Genomic DNA, 19,323 nt, shown 5'->3' with positions numbered 1-19,323 from the left:
TTACTTTAAAAAATCAAGTAAAATCTTAAAAAAATATTACAGTTACCATAATCTATATTTTCCAGTTTCGTATCTGTTTCCTCCTACACATCCAAACTATGTCTTTCTGATAAGCTCCTTCCTGGTTTTTCTGGTGAACTTCTATTGATCTTTCAAACCTAGTTTTAGGGCTAAGTAACTTGTGATGCTCCCACATCTCAGAAAATTTAATTCACTCTATGGGTTCTCACAGGGTGTTATATTTCTCAACTACTGAATGTGTTAAGGTATTACTGCTATTAGTTTACAATGCTTTCCCCCCATTTAAACATGAACTCATTTTCTTTCTTTTTTTTTTTTTTTTCAACGTTTATTTATTTTTGGGACAGAGAGAGACAGAGCATGAACGGGGGAGGGGCAGAGAGAGAGGGAGACACAGAATCGGAAACAGGCTCCAGGCTCTGAGCCATCAGCCCAGAGCCCGACGCGGGGCTCGAACTCCCGGACCGCGAGATCGTGACCTGGCTGAAGTCGGACGCTCAACCGACTGCGCCACCCAGGCGCCCCTCATGAACTCATTTTCTAGAGCTATAACCTTGTTAATCTCTAAATATACAGTTCCTAAGACAAATGTTCTGTTCAATGGATGTTTACTGAAGTGAATAAAGTGAATATTAAAAAATAAATCCTGTATAAATAAGTCTGAAAGACTAAATAGTTCATTTAGCAGCTGTTAAAATAAAAAGTTATACAAAATCAATAAAAGATATAGAGCTTTTACAAAATGTTTATTTATTTTGAGAGAGTGCACTTGAGAGGAGGAGGGGCAGAGAAAGAGGGAGATAAAATCCCAAGCAGGTTCCATGCTCAGCACGGAGCCCAACTTGGGGCTTGATCTCACAACCATGAGATCATGACCTGAGCCTAAATCAAGAGTCGGATGCTTAACCAACTGCACCACCCAGGTGCCCCAAGAAATAGAATTTTTAATACCTAGCTTTAGCTAGATAATTTAAAAGGTGTCCATAATGATTAGCAAATATAAATGTGGTTCCTTTATATCGCTGTAAAATCATGTTTTATAGACATATTTTATTTATTTATTTATTTATTTATTTATTTATTTATTTATTTATTTATTTTTTAAGAGAAACAGTGAGCAGGGGAGAGAGCCAGAGGGAGAGAAAGTGTGAATCCTAAGAAGGCTTCATGCTCAGCACAGAGTCAGATGCAGGGTTGGATCCCACGGTCCTGGGATCATGACCTGAGGCAAAATCAAGAGTCAGATGCTCAACCAACTGAGCCATCCAGGCACCCCTCTAGATATATTTTAAAACTGAAAAATAAAAATCTTGAAATGTCCAGGGTGTAATTACAATCTCAATACATAGTTCATCATGACTAATCACAATCAGATGTGGATTTAAGCCAGTACCCACTGACACAAATGTTATTGTTGGCTTATGATTACTTCATTTAAGCATTTCTCATGAGAGTTGATGTTTCAAACAATATAATGGAATGGCGTAACTCCAAAAAGATTTAACATATATCAATAGAATATAACTGGTCCTTTCAAAAAGATACTAATTTAATTCCATAACTTATTTGGTCAGTCATAAGACATCTGGTAATAAAAACAGCTGGAAATTTATTATATGACTGAAGGTGTCTAAGTGGAGAGAGCAAAATTTGTTACTTGAGTGACCCTTTCTCCAGCTACTTCAGGTTACATCCTTGCAGTTGTATACTAGGCAGAATAGGGTAGTGGTTATAAGTATGAATTCAGGAGCTAGATGGTTTGAGTTTAATTCATTTACTAAGTGGTGGGACCTCAGGCCAAGTTTCTTAACCCCTTTTGCCCCAGTTTTCTCATCTGTAAAATGGAGATAGTAATGATATACAAGACCTATTTCATAAAATGTGTATTATTAGATATATGTAAAGAATATACAACAGTGCCTGGCACAGAGTAAGCATAAGTATTTACTATTACTTTCATTCAACATGTTCCTCTGGTCTCCAACCTATTTTGTACCTTTTCACCTTACAAAAGATTACAATTTCTTGGATCTTCATGAGTTTTTCTATGTGATTATTCCTTTTCTGGGCACTTCTCACCTCCAACTTTGCTTCCTTTCTTTAATATTCTGTTTACCTTCCTCAATATGAAACAGACTCCAAAGTGATATGTACAACACAAACTGAGTGGTGTACTGCAAGAAAATATTAAAACTGCTCTTTAGTTTTAATTAAATTAAGAAATCAATTACTACTACTATTTAATATATAGAATAAGCTTTGTATGCCCTCACTAGGTCCATATTTTAAACTGGTTTGTGTCACAAAGGTATCTGAGGTAGTCCAAGAGAAAAGAATAAGAAGAGTTCAATGCTCAAGGGGGTTAGTATTATAACACTTACGTTAGTATTATGACGCTCTTTCCTGGTTTATTCATTTTGTAAGTTGCATATGACCAATGCAATGGATATAAATATATTTTAAAATATTTATTTTAACTCTTCAGAAAATGGAAACAGATTTCAGGAAAAAACAGAAACAAAAAGAAAAATCTGAATACGTAATAACAAGTGAATTACAAAAAATATGAAGGCACTAATATTGCTTTTATAAGCTCCTCTTACACCACTATTAAAGTTAAAGCCACGATGATCTAATAACATCTGATAAGAAACTGATCTAGCAATGTATGCATTTAATTCGATAAACAAACATATGCTGCAAACCACACTGTAATATAAGAAATGAGGTCTATATACTCAGTCTTCTGATTACCAAAGATAGAAGGAAAAAAACCTTTTGTCTATTTTTATCAGATATTTAGAAAATAAGGTTTAGTTCAGAACTAAGGTAGTTACCAAGTAGTTACGTCTGTTTTATAAAGCGAGATTGAGACTTTTAATTTGCAACAAAAAGACTTAAGAATAACAGACAATATCCATTTTAGGGTGAATTAACCAACATAATTTTATTAGATATTCAATTTTATCTTTTAAAAATTTTTTACTGATCCATTTCCTCTTTCTATCATGATTTGGATTTCCTTATAGATATGAGTTAGGATTGACCATTTATACTCTTTACAACTATTTTCATTGTAATTTATCTTTCTAAATTACTAAACTAGCATTCTATTTCTGTATTGACTTTCTGAATGGGTCGAACACAGGAGATATGCTATGAAATCACATACTCATACATTCTGGTATATAAGAGCTATTTTAGAAAGTTACTTCTAATTAATATATTGGAATGCTGTTGATATAAATAACTCCTACAAGCAAGATTTAGGTTTATATCAGGTAGTTACTTCTTAAGTACTCTCCCTACAAAATAAGAACTCTACCCTTTTGAGAAGAAGCATGGAGTAGAGGGAGAAGAGGGGAGACTAATAATTTAGTTTTAATCATAGGTATTCACTATTAAGACAACAGACTAAAAAATATTTTATTGATGGAGTATAAAATAAAAAATTAGACTTTAATTTGGGACTGGAGATAATATCTTTGGCATTTCCTTTTTATTTTCTCAGTTTGTATAATATTTAACCATTTTTACGTTTCTTAAAATTTTTAATCCTTTGGTTAGTAAACGCTCAAATGGATAAACAAATGAGTTCTATACTTAAGTTTAAATAAACAAATCCATAGAAGCACACAAGATTAGAAACAAGAGGACAAAAAACAAGACTCTGGATAAGTTGGACTCATTACACAAGGGCACAATATATAAAACTCTGTGAGCAATATAACACAAAATAACACAGACAAGAATTTAAGGCACTAAGTAAGTAATATATTGTGTTGCAAAGTTTCCCTACACATAGATGCCACACTTCCATATATGAAAACTATGCAAATTGGCCTTTGGAACACATAACTTAAGAGTTTACATTTGTAGATGTGACTCTAATAATCTAATAATAATAGCAGTAATACTATTACATTTTGCTTTATGTGTTGGGCTCCAACAGGAACTAAATGTATCTACCAACTCTAAAGAGCTACAGACTGCTCCAGGAATTAATATATTTCTAAATTAGGTTGCCATTACAATTACAAAGCATTTTGGCTATGTGCAGGTTTGTAAGCCTTAAAAAAAAGTAATGAACATTAGAATAGAATCAGTTTGTAATAAGGAATAGTAGCTACACTATACTTTCTCAGGCAGTAACATACTCTTGGACCACCTTACCCAAATATAAACACCTTCAACTGAAACTACTTCTAATTTATCTAATCTTTATTTTGCTATAATATAATATATAGATTTATGCAACAAAATTTCAATGGCTACTCCCTATGAAGCAGACATTGCTCTAAGCTCTCAGGATCCAGTGGATCTTATTATCAGATCTTTCTGAATTTTACTAAAAAATACAAATTACCAGGGTACCTGGTGGCTCAGTCAGTTGAGTGTCCCACTGAATTCAGCTCAGGTTATGATCTCACAGTTCATGAGTTTGAGCGCCCTATCTTGGACTCTCTGATGTCAGCACAGAGCCTGCTTCAGATCCTCTGTCTCCCTCTCTCTCTCTGCCCCTCCCCACACACTCGCTCTCACTCTCTATCTCTCAAAAATAAACACTGGGCCGCCTGGGTGGCTGAGTCGGTTAAGTGTCCGATTTCACTTCGGCTCAGGTCATGATTTTACAGTTGGTGAGTTCAAATCCCGCACTGGGCTCAACTCAGAGCCTAGAGCCTGCTTTGAATTCTGTGTCCCATTCTCTCTCTGCCCATCCTCCACTTGTGCTCTGTCTCTGTCTCTCAAAAATAAATAAATGTAAAAAAAAAAATTAAAAAATAAAATAACCATTAAAAAAAAAATACACTTCACCAAAACTAACCTCCTTCCACTCCCAGGGGACTAAATGACCTATACAGTATTCTGAAGAAACAAAAACAACAAAATACTGTATATTTAACAATATGTAAGCATTTAAACGCCGTTTCTTGCTAAAATGCTTAGTGATAAAATGAATAGCCTTAGAAAATAATTAATATATAATTCTTCTTTAAGTGAATATATTCTAATAAAACTGTGTTAGCTGTACTGTCAAACAGGACAAAAATAATTTTTTTAAAGAATCTTTCCTATTTTCATTCATTTATTTATATATTTTTATTGAAGTATAGTTGACATACAAGGTTACCTTAGTTTCAGGTGTACAATATAGTGATAAAACAACTTCATATGTTATGCTATGCTCACCACACGTGTAGCTACCACTGTCACCATACAACCCTATTACAGTATCATTCACTATATTCCCTATGCTGTCTGTATCCCTTTGACCTCATGAATTATTCATAAAATGGTGGTTTTTAAAAAATTCTTTTTTGATTTAGTCACTATTCTCAAATATTGGGAGAAAAATATTTAACCATATGAACACTTTTTGAGTAATTTCATTTGCTGCATTTAACTATCAGTTTTGATAACAGTTTACTATTCTTCCAATACCTGAGTATTTGACAATATTCACAGGAATATTTTCTTGGGTACATCATGATCTTCATTTTGCTGAATTCCTCATCTTCCCCTACTTATCTCAATATCTTAATACAAAGCAATGATAATCTTGTTTTGAATTTTCAGTGTATTTTCTCTCATACTATTTTCCTATATGAAGTGTTTTTATAACTTAAATCTCAGTTTTTTCTCAAAATCTCTCCCAAACTTGGCTGTGCATTGGAGTCAGCTGGTGACCTTTTAAAAATCCCTATGCCCTGGATGCATGCCTTAAAATTTAAATAAGAAGGTCTGGGGATAAGGGAGAGAGTCAGGCATCAGGTTCCAAATATACCCAGGTGTTATTAATATGCAGCAAACTTTGGGAACTACTGTCTTAAACTCTTATATAGTGCCCTGAAGGTCAATATGCATACTATTTAATCTGTGACCTCAATCACTTGTGTTGCAAGCCTGGCATGGTAGTTAGTACAGTAGTTGGTGAGTAAACCTACTACTTGCACCTTAAACTGGCTTGGTTATCTTCTATTTGCCACATATAAACTCACAAAGTTACAATAAAAACCTTAGTTTTAAATGAAAAGTAATTTCAAGAATTATTTCAGAATCCAGAAATTTTTGAATTTGAGAAGTTAACATAATGCATCTATTTTAATTCCATCACAACCCAGGAGAATTTGGGGCAGCCCCCTGTAATCGAGAACCTTAATATTTCACCAGGAATAAATATAAATATTCATGCTGACTGAGGTAATAAAAATTGTAATGAATAGTCTCACGTAAGTTGGGGCTAGGTTTTGCCACCATTAAATTGCGGAAGAAAGTCCTTTGGAATTTCAGAACGTTTTGGATTGCAGAAATGAAGACAAGTGATTATGGACATATAGACATAGGTCACAAAGTAAGGTCTCCCCTCCCTCCCAGAGAATGTGACTAAACAGCATGAAAGTCACTGACAGAATGTTTCTGTAAAGATGCACACGACAATGTTTTGGTGTGTATCACTAGAATAAAGGTGAACACCTGATGAGAAAGATATGTATTGTGTGACATGTGTTTGTTTTACCATGCATGTGTAATACTTTTGTCAATTAAATATAAATATTCCTACTAAAAAAAAAAAAAAAAAAAAAAAAAAAAGCCTGAGCCCACCTCACTGACAGAGTGGATCTGGAAAAAAAATCTTTGTTATTAGTTTTAAAGTTAAGAAAAGGGAACACCTACAAAAAATAAAACCTTATTTAAATCAAAAGGCAGAATGTTAAAACTAGAATTAATGGTGGCATAGAGCATGACATGAAATGAGTTCACCATAAACAAATAAAATTGTGAAAGTGTTTACACATTTCATTAGTGTAAAGCTGATTAATCTGTGAAGACTAGCAAAGAAAACACATACATTTTTTTCTTTTAAGAAAATACGTATTCTAAGTGGAAATCAGAATATTTTAAAGTAGACTGCCCCAAACAGAAACTTAAGTTTTACAGGAACACAGAAAAAGGGAGTGAGGGGTGGGGAAGTAAGGAGAGATGCACATCATTTTAGGAATTCTGGATTACATGAAGTTAAGCAGGCTATTTTTCCATCAGGATTTCTAAGAACCTTAAATAATGTACTTTGACAATCTCTAGACAGGTATAACATGCAGGCTATTAACACTTATTTGACCTCTAAATCCTTTTTTCTTTAAACATTTAATATGACTAATTCCACAGAACATAAAACTATTGGAGATGTATTTATAAATTTAGGAATTTTAGATGGTCTTCAAGAAGAAATGTCCAGAGCCAACTTCTACTTCACACCACTAATTTTATTATCCTTATCAGTTACCAGTCATTAAGTGATACCTCCATACAATGCAATGAAATCCCCAAAGACTGTTAACTATGGAATTAGTAGCACGGATTATTACATAAATGAGAACAGAGTATCTTCTCTTAAACACCGGATCAAAATAAAACTTAAAATATATTCACCATTTTAAAAGTGTAAGTTGGCAATTTGTATAAATATTGAAATGCTATACCTCATCAAATTCTTCAGTCATTTTTCTGATGATTTCTGCATTCTGCATATTTCGAAACATCTCTATTCTCACAGTACCTGTGGAACAACAGATTTTACAGTTAATCCTTTTCTATCCCATGCTAAACATTAAATTTAATCTGACCAATGTTTGAAAAATTTTATTTGAAAGTTTTTGGGGTTTTCTCCTCCCCCAAACTCCTACCTAAAGGAATCCCTTGTTTAAGAGCTTCAAAGTTCTTTAGACATTTTTAAAAATCCCTGAATATTCTGCGAATAAGTATGAGGGGGGAAAAACTGAGAGAAGTGTTGGGGCAGGAAAAGACAAAAAAACAATATATTTATATAAGGATTGACTGGTGCTATCCAGACATATAGCTGATATTCTTTATCATGAAAATATTCTTCTATAAATTAAAACTAAGTGTTCCTTAATCTAATTAATACATGTCAGCTAAATCTGTTTTCTGTTAACATGAAAAATAGCTCAGTAACTTCAACCTAAGTATCAAACCAACAAAAAACAAAGTTAACCTCTTTCTCTCTCATTCTTTAGTGTTACTTTTACATTAGCTATATAATTTTTATCTCAAGTATGGCTATATAAATATTACCACTCTTAAAATAGTAAGAGTGGTTTATATCAAAGATTTGTGTTAAAAATTAACATAATTTAAATAAAATAAAATAAGGTTCAAAATCTACCTTGAGTACAGAGAATATTGAACTAATAATTACATAAGGTTCAGTTTCAACTCTATACATGTCAATATTCAAGATAAAAATCACAGGATTAAGACTCAATGAATCAATAAGAAAATACTTTATACCCTCTGACAGATTCCTTGCCAATGATTAGCAGCTCCAATTCAGCTCCAATCCATTTAAGAATGTAAGGAGGAAAAGTCTCTAAAGTGTACTGTACTTTTACAAGAAAGAGCATGGAACAACTGACAGCCACTAAAAGTCATCAAAGTGTGCTCTTCATTTAGAGTCCCAATAAAAGACTACAGTGGCACATTTCGCATATCAAACTTAATTTGACTTTTTATTAATCTGTAAAATGAAAAAAACGAGATCTTTCTCATCATTTTAATTACAACCATTTCTAACCATGTTTTAGTTACTTGATATATAACTCTTTTGTTCATTTTCAGTATAATGAATTAAGTACTACCAACAGGTATCCCTACACCAAGCTGTAGAGATGACAAGTAAATCTACTCTCATAAAGTACTAAGCAAGCAAAAGAAATAAAATGAGATTTTTAAGTTATTAAACATGAGAAGAATTAGTTGTTCTTGGAGGGATGGAAATATTTTATGTTTTGGAGTGTCATTAAATAGCTATATGCATTCCTCAAAGTCATCTATCTGTACACTTAAAATGTGCAACTTTTAATGTATGGAAATTATAACTTGGTAACACTGATTTTTTTTAATTTTTTAATTTTTTTAAATTTACATCCAAGTTAGTTAGCATATAGTGCAACAATGATTTCAGGAGTAGATTCCTTAATGCCCCTTACCCATTTAGCCCATCCCCCCTCCCACAACCCCTCTAGTAACCCTCCATTCGTTCTCCATATTTAAGAGTCTCTTATGTTTTGTCCCCCTCCTTGTTTTTATATTATTTTGCTTCCCTTCCCTTATGTTCATCTGTTCTGTGTCTTAAAGTCCTCATATGAGTGAAGTCATATGATACTTATCTTTCTCCGACTATTTTCGCTTAGCATAATACCCTCTAGTTCCATCCACATAGTTGCAAATGGCAAGATTTCATTCTTTTTGATTGCCAAGTAATACTCCATTGTATATATACACCACATCTTCTTTATCCATTCATCCGTTGATGGACATTTGGGTTCTTTCCATACTTTGGCTATTGTTGATAGTGCTGCTATTTAACATTGGGGTGCATGTGTCTGTTCGAAACAGCATACCTGTATCCCTTGGATAAATACCTAGTAGTGCAAATGCTGGGTTGTAGGGTAGCTCTATTTTTAATTTTTTCAGGAACCTCCATACTGTTTTTCAGAGTGGCTGTACCAGTTTGCATTCCCAGGTAATACTGATTTTTTAAAGAACTCAAGAAAAAGGACAACACTAATCATACTAGTTCACTAAAAAGTGACACGTTATTGTTAATTATTAAACAATGTTCTATTTTATTTCCATGACTGATATGGCAGTTTTCATATACAGTGGAGTCTTAACTATAATTACAATAGACTACCAAGTTAGTTCATAAAGGGAGGAATATTTTGCTGCATTAATTTAATATTGTAAAGTGAAAGGCAACAAAACAACAACTAGCATTAGAAACAACATAAAAACCAGTCTCATGCTTAGCATCTTTAAAAATGACTACCATATTTAGGGGCGCCTGGTGGCTCTGTCGGTTAAGCATGTAACTCTTGATTTAAACTCAGGTCATGATCTCATGGGTCATGGGCTCAATTCCTGCTTGGGATTTTCTCTTTCTTTCTCCCTCTGCCCCTTCTCTACTCACTCTCTCTCTCTCAAAATAAATAAATAAACTTCTAAAAAAATTGACTACCATATATAAGTAACAATTACTAATAAAGTAAAATCAGATGTTTAAAGCTGTAATTTTGAAAATGAACAGAGCCTGTCACTGAAAATTTTTTAAAGAAGAAAATCCTGCTGCTGTCACAATGACTTTTGATACATAGGCCTATTTACTTACTACGTTCTACCTGTTCATTCTTCTTCCATTAGGTCCAACAACTCTACTGAAACTGCTTCCTCACACCTATTATCTGCTAATTGTTACATCAAGCAGTCTTTCTTTAGTAATACCCTATACATTCTATTGAAAACATTTGCCCATTATATTGGTTTCTATTAACACTATATCCTTGTACTGTATTCTCTAATGGCTTACTTTCATTTCTTTCACTTTTACTTACCTGAATACAGGTTATTTCCAAAGTTCTGTCCTACACATTTTTTTTTGTCCTTTTCTACATTTTGTAACCTGGAAATGGCCCACATCTAGCTTACCCACCAGAGAAAAGTATGGCAGAATACTACTTATTAATCTTTGTATTCTCTATAGTTCCTTGAAATATGCCTAACATCTTAAGTCTTCTCTCTACTATTTTAAGCTTTGACAATGGATAGCTATTAAAAGTAAATTAAAGGGTCGCCTGGGTGGCTCAGTCAGTTAAGCGGCCGACTTCGGCTCAGGTCATGATCTCACGGTCCGTGAGTTCGAGCCCCGCGTCGGGCTCTGTGCTGACAGCTCAGAGCCTGGAGCCTGTTTCAGATTCTGTGTCTCCCTCTCTCTGACCCTCCCCCGTCCATGCTCGGTCTCTCTCTGTCTCAAAAATAAATAAACGTTAAAAAAAAAATTAAAAAAAAAAAAAAGTAAATTAAAGATCTGAAATAATTCAGATTCAGAGAAACAGAAATATTTGAAAATAAGGAATGAAAAAAAATAGATTATCTTCCACTTTCTAAAACACTATCTGCGAGAATCTTCAAATAATCTACCAACATACGTATCTTACATTAAAAAATAAAAGATTGTTTGATCAAGCCCTACTGACAGGATTATACCTCTAATGAAGATAAAGGAAGAACTTTCAAAAGTGTCATTTTTAACTATCAATAATTCCAGAAATAGAATAACATCAAAAAACTACCATCAAGTTATTGATCACTTAAATTTTATCAAACTGCTGGAGAGAACATAACTTGATACAATCCCTATGGTATGCAATTTGGCAAATATTACCGAAATTACAAATTTACATACTCCTTGGCCTGGATATTGTACTTGTTGCGAAAAATCCATAAACACACACATATGAAATAACAAAGGTACAAGGTTATTCCCTGAAACACTGTTTGTGATAGCAAAAGGAAAAATACATATACCCATAAATAAGATTCTGATTAATAACTGCAAGTGTTGATGATAATGACGATGGTGGTGGCAGCTAACACTTGGGTGCTCACTATCTGCCAGGCGTTGTTCTAATAAATATGCCCTATTAAATAAGTTAAAACATTTACTTTTCACAACAATAGAAGAATGTACTACTTTTCTCTCATTTTATAGAAGAGAAAATTGAGGCACCTAGAGATTTAGCAACTTGCAAACAGGGTTTCCCAGTAGCAGATTCGTGGTCTATACGCAGACAGTCTGGCTACAGGGTCCATGACTAACCACTACTTTTAACTGACTAAAATCAATGGAATCCATGCAGCTGTCGAAAACAATAAAGTGGTCTATGCTTGATATGGAAAGATCTGTAGGATATATTCATAAATGAAAAAGGAATATTTATGCATTTGATAATATATGATTTAAAATATTTCTATAAAGATACACAAATATCTGGCACAAGTGGTTGCCTCAGGGAAAGAGAAATATGTGGTTGAGGTTTAGGGATATAATGGAGGTATTATATTGCATACCCTTTGCATTTCCTGAAATTTGAACTATATAAATGTATTACTCAAAATAAGGAATGAATACATTTCAAATAAAAAATAAACTGTTAAAAAACTAAACTGAAGGACAGACTGCTATTAATCTTTTCCTGTCAAGCATTTGTGTAGTCACTACCAATATGCACTCATTAGAGGGTAGGCTAAGAATGCTCCATTTAAGTTTGCCAGAAATGTGAAATTTTATGTTTTACTTACCAGGCTATTATAGAACACAAAAAATGAAATTGAAAAGCAATATGAAAATGAGGTTGGAGAACATATCCTTGGCAAAATTAGTGACATGGACAACAATGAAAAGAAACTTTAACTGTGGTTATAGCAACCACAACATTTAGCAGAACCCTCAAGAAGTCATCGTAGGGTCATTTAAAATCTTTGGCATTAGACACAGTAGGGTTTAAGTCTCAGCTCCCCCAGTTACTAAGCTATAGGAGACTGAAAAAATCAATTGTTTTCTATAAAACTCAGATTTCTAATCTTTAAAGTGGTGAGAATACCAATGCAGGGATTTTTTTTGTTCAATGCTGTAATTCCTAGTACATAAGCAGCACCGAAAAAAAATGTGGAACAAATGACTAAGGATGATATGAGAACAAAATAAGAAAACAAATATAAAGAATTTAGTATTGTGCTTATAGCACGTAAGATGCAAGATGCATGTAAGATGCTCACCTACTTTGAGCATTCCTTTTTTGAAAGATTATCCTGCCCATTTAGAGGAAAGCTAAAAGCTCGAGTTTTTGGGCTCTACTGAAAGCCAGATCCCTAATTGTGCATGTTGTCAGATTATCGCCCCTTGAAGAATGAGACCAGTCATCTATCTCTTTTATTCCAGAACTAAGCAAAGTCAGCAGTTTTCTAAGCACCCAGACCAAAGCTTTTACTTCCAGACACTAACCATCTCTTTCCAAAATGTCTAGAATCCACCATAACGATGAGTTAAGGTGATAAAGAAGTCAATGCTGAAGAAGCAGGAACCCACAAATTCTTATCCCCATTTACACAAACCCCATGGTTTAGAACACGGTCTCATCTCATCCTCTTCATTTTGAATTTTACCCTTACTCTATTCTTTGATGAGATCCAAAGCCAGAACTCTAGCCTTGTTTGTATCCTTCCAACTAGGTACAGAAGCAGACAGAAGAGAAGACTGAAAGCAGAGAGAAGTTTCTTTAAAAATATTTTTTAATGTTTATTTATTTTTGACAGAGAGAGAGAGACAGAGAGACAGAGTATGAGCGGGGGAGGGGCAGAGAGAGAGGGAGACACAGAATCTGAAGCAGCTCCAGGCTCTGAGCTGTCAGCACAGAGACTGATACCGGGCTCAAACTCACAGACTGCGAGATCGTGACCTGAGCCGAAGTTGGACGCTCAACCGACTGAGCCACCCAGGCACCCCACATACAGAACTTTTTGAGCAGCAAATCAACTTACCCAAATACAACAAAAGGCCCTTCTGGGTTTATACCTTTTATGACACTAACATTCTGGTTCCCACAAATTACTGAACCTGGCTCCCTTAAATTACTAAACCAAACCAATTACTGGTGTTATATACTAACACTGCCTAAGAGTGTTTAACAGAGAGCCTTCCTAAGAGCTTTCTTACTAATTGTACCATGTATGAAACAGCTTTCTATTTTAAAGCTTTTATTGTAAAGACTGGATTATAAAGTATTAATTAATTAATTAATTAATTAATTAATTTTTTTTTTAACGTTTATTTATTTTTGGGACAGAGAGAGACAGAGCATGAACGGGGTTGGGGCAGAGAGAGAGGGAGACACAGAATCGGAAACAGGCTCCAGGCTCTGAGCCTTCAGCACAGAGCCCGACGCGGGGCTCGAACTCATGGACCGCGAGATCGTGACCTGGCTGAAGTCGGACGCTCAACCGACTGCGCCACCCAGGCGCCCCTAAAGTATTAATTTAAAAACCTAATCTGATGATGGACCAGAGATAATTCATACATATAACAGGAAAATTTTTGGTAGTCTCATCTGCTTCATTTTTACTGTAAGTAACAGTACATTATACATCAAAATAAAGTGGAGAAAGACTGAAAAAAGTATGGATAAATTACAAGACAAAATCTAAGTCAAAAAGGAGAAGAAATGCTGAGGCTACTAAAACTGAGAAGTATTTACTAAAGAAACACTGCATACCAGAATATAGAATTTAACAGTTACCTAAGATTGCAGTGACTGTTGAGGAAAGGGAATGGGGAAAGATAAAGAGACAGATACTTTGGTTGCTTTTTAATGATCATTTCAAACTTAATACTGGAACTTGGTTTAGCCATGTTAGTACAGCCCAGGAACAAAAGCAAGCATTGTCTTATAACGGTGATGTTTCAAACCACTTTCACCAAATCTTCCAACAACTATTAAAATATCCTCAAGGGGTGCCTGGATGGTTAAGCGCCTGACTTCGGCTTGGGTCATGACCTCATGGTCTGTGCCCACGTCGGGCTCTGTGCTGACGGCTCAGAGCCTGGAGCCTGCTTCAGATTCTCTGCCTCCTTTCTCTCTTTACCCCTCCCCTGCTTGTGTTCTGTCTCTCTCTCTCTCTCTCTCTCAAAAATAAAATAAACAAACATTAAAGAGAATTTTTTTTAAAATATTTTTTTTTTCAACGTTTATTTATTTTTGGGACAGAGAGAGACAAAGCATGAACGGGGGAGGGGCAGAGAGAGAGGGAGACACAGAATCAGAAACAGGCTCCAGGCTCCGAGCCATCAGCCCAGAGCCCGACGCGGGGCTCGAACTCACGGACCGCGAGAACGTGACCTGGCTGAAGTCGGACGCTTAACTGACTGCGCCACCCAGGCGCCCCGAGAATTTTTTTTTAATATCTTCATCTTCAGTCCACATAAGAATTAAACGAAACGGCAATGAAAAAAATAAAAATACTTTTTAAAATGTCCATCTGCTACCTCAGGCATTACTACTAATATTAACATGATTCAAGAGAAGCAGGACTTCTTAATCTATGGCACATGGATTCCTAAATATCTATGGCCTTTTGTATGAAAATTTAGGTCTATGCAACTTTTGTGGACAAAGACCCAAATTTTCAGGTTATTATTAAAGGAATTGGAGAACTCAAAAAGGTAACAATAGCACATCAGAAGAAAAATATCAGCCAAAGATTTTTAGTCTTAAGGAACTGAAGACAAAAATTAAATTGTGGCAGTAAAGAATAGCTCTAAAGAAGAATTACTCTTCATAGCATGGTATGGAAAAGTAAAAACTAGGGACTGAGAGATGCAGGGGAAAAAAATGCTGAATTATGTTTCTTTCTCATAAATTAGACCATGAGTGCAATGGTTATCATCTAAGTAGAACCAGGTTTCATCTCCAAGTAGCAAAGGAAAAAGAGCACAAGAGAACTTCCCCATAACGTTGTAAGAATCCATAAATTAAAGAGTGAACATTTTTATTTATAAGTACCTTGTTTAGAGCCAAAACTACATATCTGACTTCAGTTACATAATATATATAAGATAATTTAGGATTTAAATGTGTGAGATAATTTAGGATTACTTTGTATTTTCCTATCAAAGTGCATATAAATGATCAAGTCGTACTCTTTAAGCTGTACTTCAAAGGTGTGTCAATACAAGGTCCCAAATAATCTCAAGTATACTTTTGCAAAGACTCTCTCACAATTTATTTGCCACTAAGACTTTCTCATCTTTCTCTAGAGCACCACTCTTTTCTATTTCATTGAACTTTTATGTATATGATTAAAAAGGGGAAAAAAAATACTAGGTGGTTGGGCTTAATAAGAGTCTCAAAGAATTTTCCTTAAACTAAATTCCACAATGTTTTAAAAAATACATACTTTTTATTTTAGAATAGTTTTAGACTAACATAAAAATTACAGAGTGCAAAATGTTTCCATAAACACCAAAACCAGTTTCTCTTATTGTTAATATCTCATATTAATATTGTATATTTGTCACAGCTAATGAGCAGATATTAATAACATTTTTGTTCTTCCCCTAGCTTCACTGAGAAATAATTGACATACATCACTACAAGTTTACGGTGCACCGCATCATGGTTTGATTTACATATATTGGAAATGATTATCACAACAGGTTTAGTTAATATCCATCATTTCTTATAGATATAATTAGAAAAGTAATTTTTCCTTGTGTAGAGAATTCTGAGGATTGACTCTCTTAACAACTTTGCTATGTATCATACAGCAGTATTAACAGTAGTCATTCACTTACACTACATCCCTAGTACTTATTTATCTAGTAACTAGGAAGTTTGTACCTTTTGATCGTCTTTCTCAAATTCTTTCTCCCCTCAACCTGATAATATTAACTAAAAGTCATATTCAGATGTTCTTACTTTTAACCTAATATCCTTTTTCTGTTCCAGGATCTCGTCCAGAATACCACAAAAGGTGGTAGTTGTCGTGTCTACTTAGGGTACTCTACACTGACAGTTTCTAACTTATTTTTGATCATCATAATGGTGTTATGGAGCAGTCAGGCAGTTTACAGAATATCTGTCAATTTGGGTTTGTGTGATGGTTTTCTTATGGTTAAATATGGTTTTTGGTTTTTGAGAGAAAGATCAAAGAAAAAGTGCCATTGTAATTGTAGCAAAACAAAAGTATTTTTTAATCATGTGCTTATTAATCATGATCATCTAACTGAGGTAGAATTTGTCAAGTTTCTCCAAGGTACGTTATATTTTTCCCCTTTTTCCATACTATATTCTTTGGAAAGAAGTCACTATGTACAGCCCACACCTAAACGTGTAAGAAATTATGCTTCTTTAAGTTTATATATGTATCTATATAAATTACATTGAATTCTTCTACATGAAAAGATTTGTCTATTACCCATTTGTTCCATTTTCAATCATTTATTTATAACATGGACTCATGAATATTTTATAGTTTACATTATAAGCCAATTCTACAGTATTTATTGCTCAAATTGTTCCACTTTTAGCTACTGAGTAGGGTTCTTTTCAGTTGGTTCCTATGTCCTTTTGACAAACCCTCACTGTTGTTTTGTTTTCACTGAGCACTTATTTACTTTCAGAAACTATGAAATGCTTCAGGTTCACCTTGTATATTCCCTGTCCCAGTCTTAGAATCTAATATTGCTGTAAGGATCCCTGACTTCCTCAACTGGAGAATGGAATAAGAAGCCAAGATTTATATGCTAAGTGTGTTCCTTGCTACCGGCTCGTTAGCGTAACGTCATTTCTTTTAGGCCCTCTCGTCTTAAAGAGCAAGGAAATATATATGTATGTAACTACTTCTGTATGTAGCCATATGTATCTATATTAAGCTATATATGAGTTATACTAATATCTTCAACTCCATGACCACACACACCACACGGAATATTCCAGAGTTCTCCCCTTGCTTTTATCTATAATTTCCTACAGTGAAATCTCAAACAGTGAAAACTCTGGTTCCCACCATCAACTATCTACTTACTTAATTTTTTAATTCCAGTTATACATATGTATAGTGATTTCAAAATTGTATACACATGTATAGTGACTTCCATACCGCAATGGAAAATAACTGCCAACCAGAGTACCATCCTTACATACAGTTCCTTTTGCCTTTAGTCTTATAATCTCTACTCTTAAGTATTTAGGACAGTACTTTTATCCAAACCCCTGCAGTGAGGTTATTTCATGTGTTTGTAATACAGTTTGATTCTTTTGTTAGTCTGACTTCAACTGGGATGACCTCATTAAGTGGTTTTTTTTTAAATTTGTATACATCAATGTTTACTTTTTGTTCTAGCAGTTCTATGGGTTTTGAGAAATGCACAGTATCATGTATCTACCGTTACAGCATGATACAGAATAGTTTCACCACCCTAACCCCTTATGATTCACCTATTCAACCCTTCTTCCTCCCCAAAGCCCTGGCAAACATGGATCTATTTACCATCTCTATAGTTTTCCCTTTTCCAGAATGTAACAGAAACTGGAATCATAGTATGTAGCCTTTTTAGACTGGCTTCTTTCACTCCACAATACCTATTGAAGACTCATCTATGCTTTTTGCATGGTTTGAGAACTCATTCCTTCCTATAACCGAGTAGTACTCCATTTCATGGATGTACCACTGTTTATCCCTTTCATCTACTAAAGGACACCTTGATTGCTTCCGATTTTTGGTAATTAATGAATATAATTACACTAAACACATGCAGGTTTTTGTGTGGGCATGTTTCAGATGAGTTGGGTAAACACCTAAGAGCACAATTACTAGATTTTACAGTAAGGTTATGTTTAGTTTTGTAAGAAACTGTTACACTGTCTTCCAATATGGCTACACCATTTTGCATTCCCATCAACAATGATTTCCTGTGCCTTCACATCTTGACAGTGATCAATACTGCCAGTTTTTTGGACTTTAGCCATTCCAATAGCTGTGTAGTGATATCTTTTTGTTGTTTCAATTCGCATTGCCCTTATGACAAATGATGTTGAGCATCTTTTGGCATGTTTAATTGCCATCTGTGAAATGTCTTATTCAGTGAAATGTCTATTCAGGTGTTTGCCCACTTTTTATTGGGCTGTTTATTTTCTTATCACTGAATTTTTAGAGCTCCTTGTATATTTTAATTACAAGTCCTTTACCATATATGTGTCTTGCAAATATGTTCTCTCAGTCTGTGATTTAATTTTCTCAATAATGTCTTTTGCAGAGCAGAAAAATTTTAATAAGGTCCAACTTGTCAATTGTTTCTTCCATGGGCTTCCATGTACTCTTGGTTGTTACAGCTAAAAACCTCAAAACCTCATCACTAAACCTAAGGTCATGTAGTCTTTCTCTTATGTTTTATTTTAGAAATTTTGAGTTTTACATTTCACTTAAGAAAGGGGTAAGATCTTTAAGTTCATTTTCTCCCCATGGATATCCAATAGTTCATGTACCATTTGTTGAAAAGACGATTATTTCTCCATTTTAATTGCCTTTATATCTTCAAATAAAAAAATCAGTTGACTATATTTGTGTGATTCTTATAATATTTTTAAAGAATAATTTAGGGCACAAAAATTTGATATATATACAACCCTTTAGAAACCCATGCGGCCTAGAAATGAGGCTAAAATATACCAAAATATTTCTCGTTCCATTCTCCTATTTTAATAATTCTTATTCTGTACTCTGTATAACCAACAGCTTTTCCTAAATAATAAACTCATCAGATTATCTGTGGTTTTCATTGCACAATTCCTAAAACAATATCTGAATATGTGTACATTTGAAAGTTCTTCCAAAAACATAAGAATGAGAAATTAAGACTTTAAATAGTGCCAAGAGACTAGAGTCCAT

At 34.2% G+C, this 19,323-nt stretch overlaps 1 protein-coding gene across 2 annotated transcripts in view; it reads right to left on the bottom strand.

The window, feature by feature from the left end:
- Nucleotides 1–19,323, bottom strand: part of STAG1 (stromal antigen 1) — a 401,516-nt gene that overhangs the window by 174,708 nt on the left and 207,485 nt on the right. For both annotated transcript variants that reach the window (XM_045503549.1, XM_045503550.1), the window contains one exon: nt 7,503–7,579. In XM_045503549.1, coding sequence (XP_045359505.1) covers nt 7,503–7,579 — 77 coding nt within the window. The remainder of the gene's footprint in view (nt 1–7,502; nt 7,580–19,323) is intronic.

Source organism: Leopardus geoffroyi, chromosome C2 (assembly GCF_018350155.1).
Source record: "Leopardus geoffroyi isolate Oge1 chromosome C2, O.geoffroyi_Oge1_pat1.0, whole genome shotgun sequence".
NCBI classification, from domain to species: Eukaryota; Metazoa; Chordata; class Mammalia; order Carnivora; family Felidae; genus Leopardus; species Leopardus geoffroyi.
Note: the sequence above shows the minus strand (reverse complement) of the source record. Positions and strands in the feature narration are given on the sequence as shown.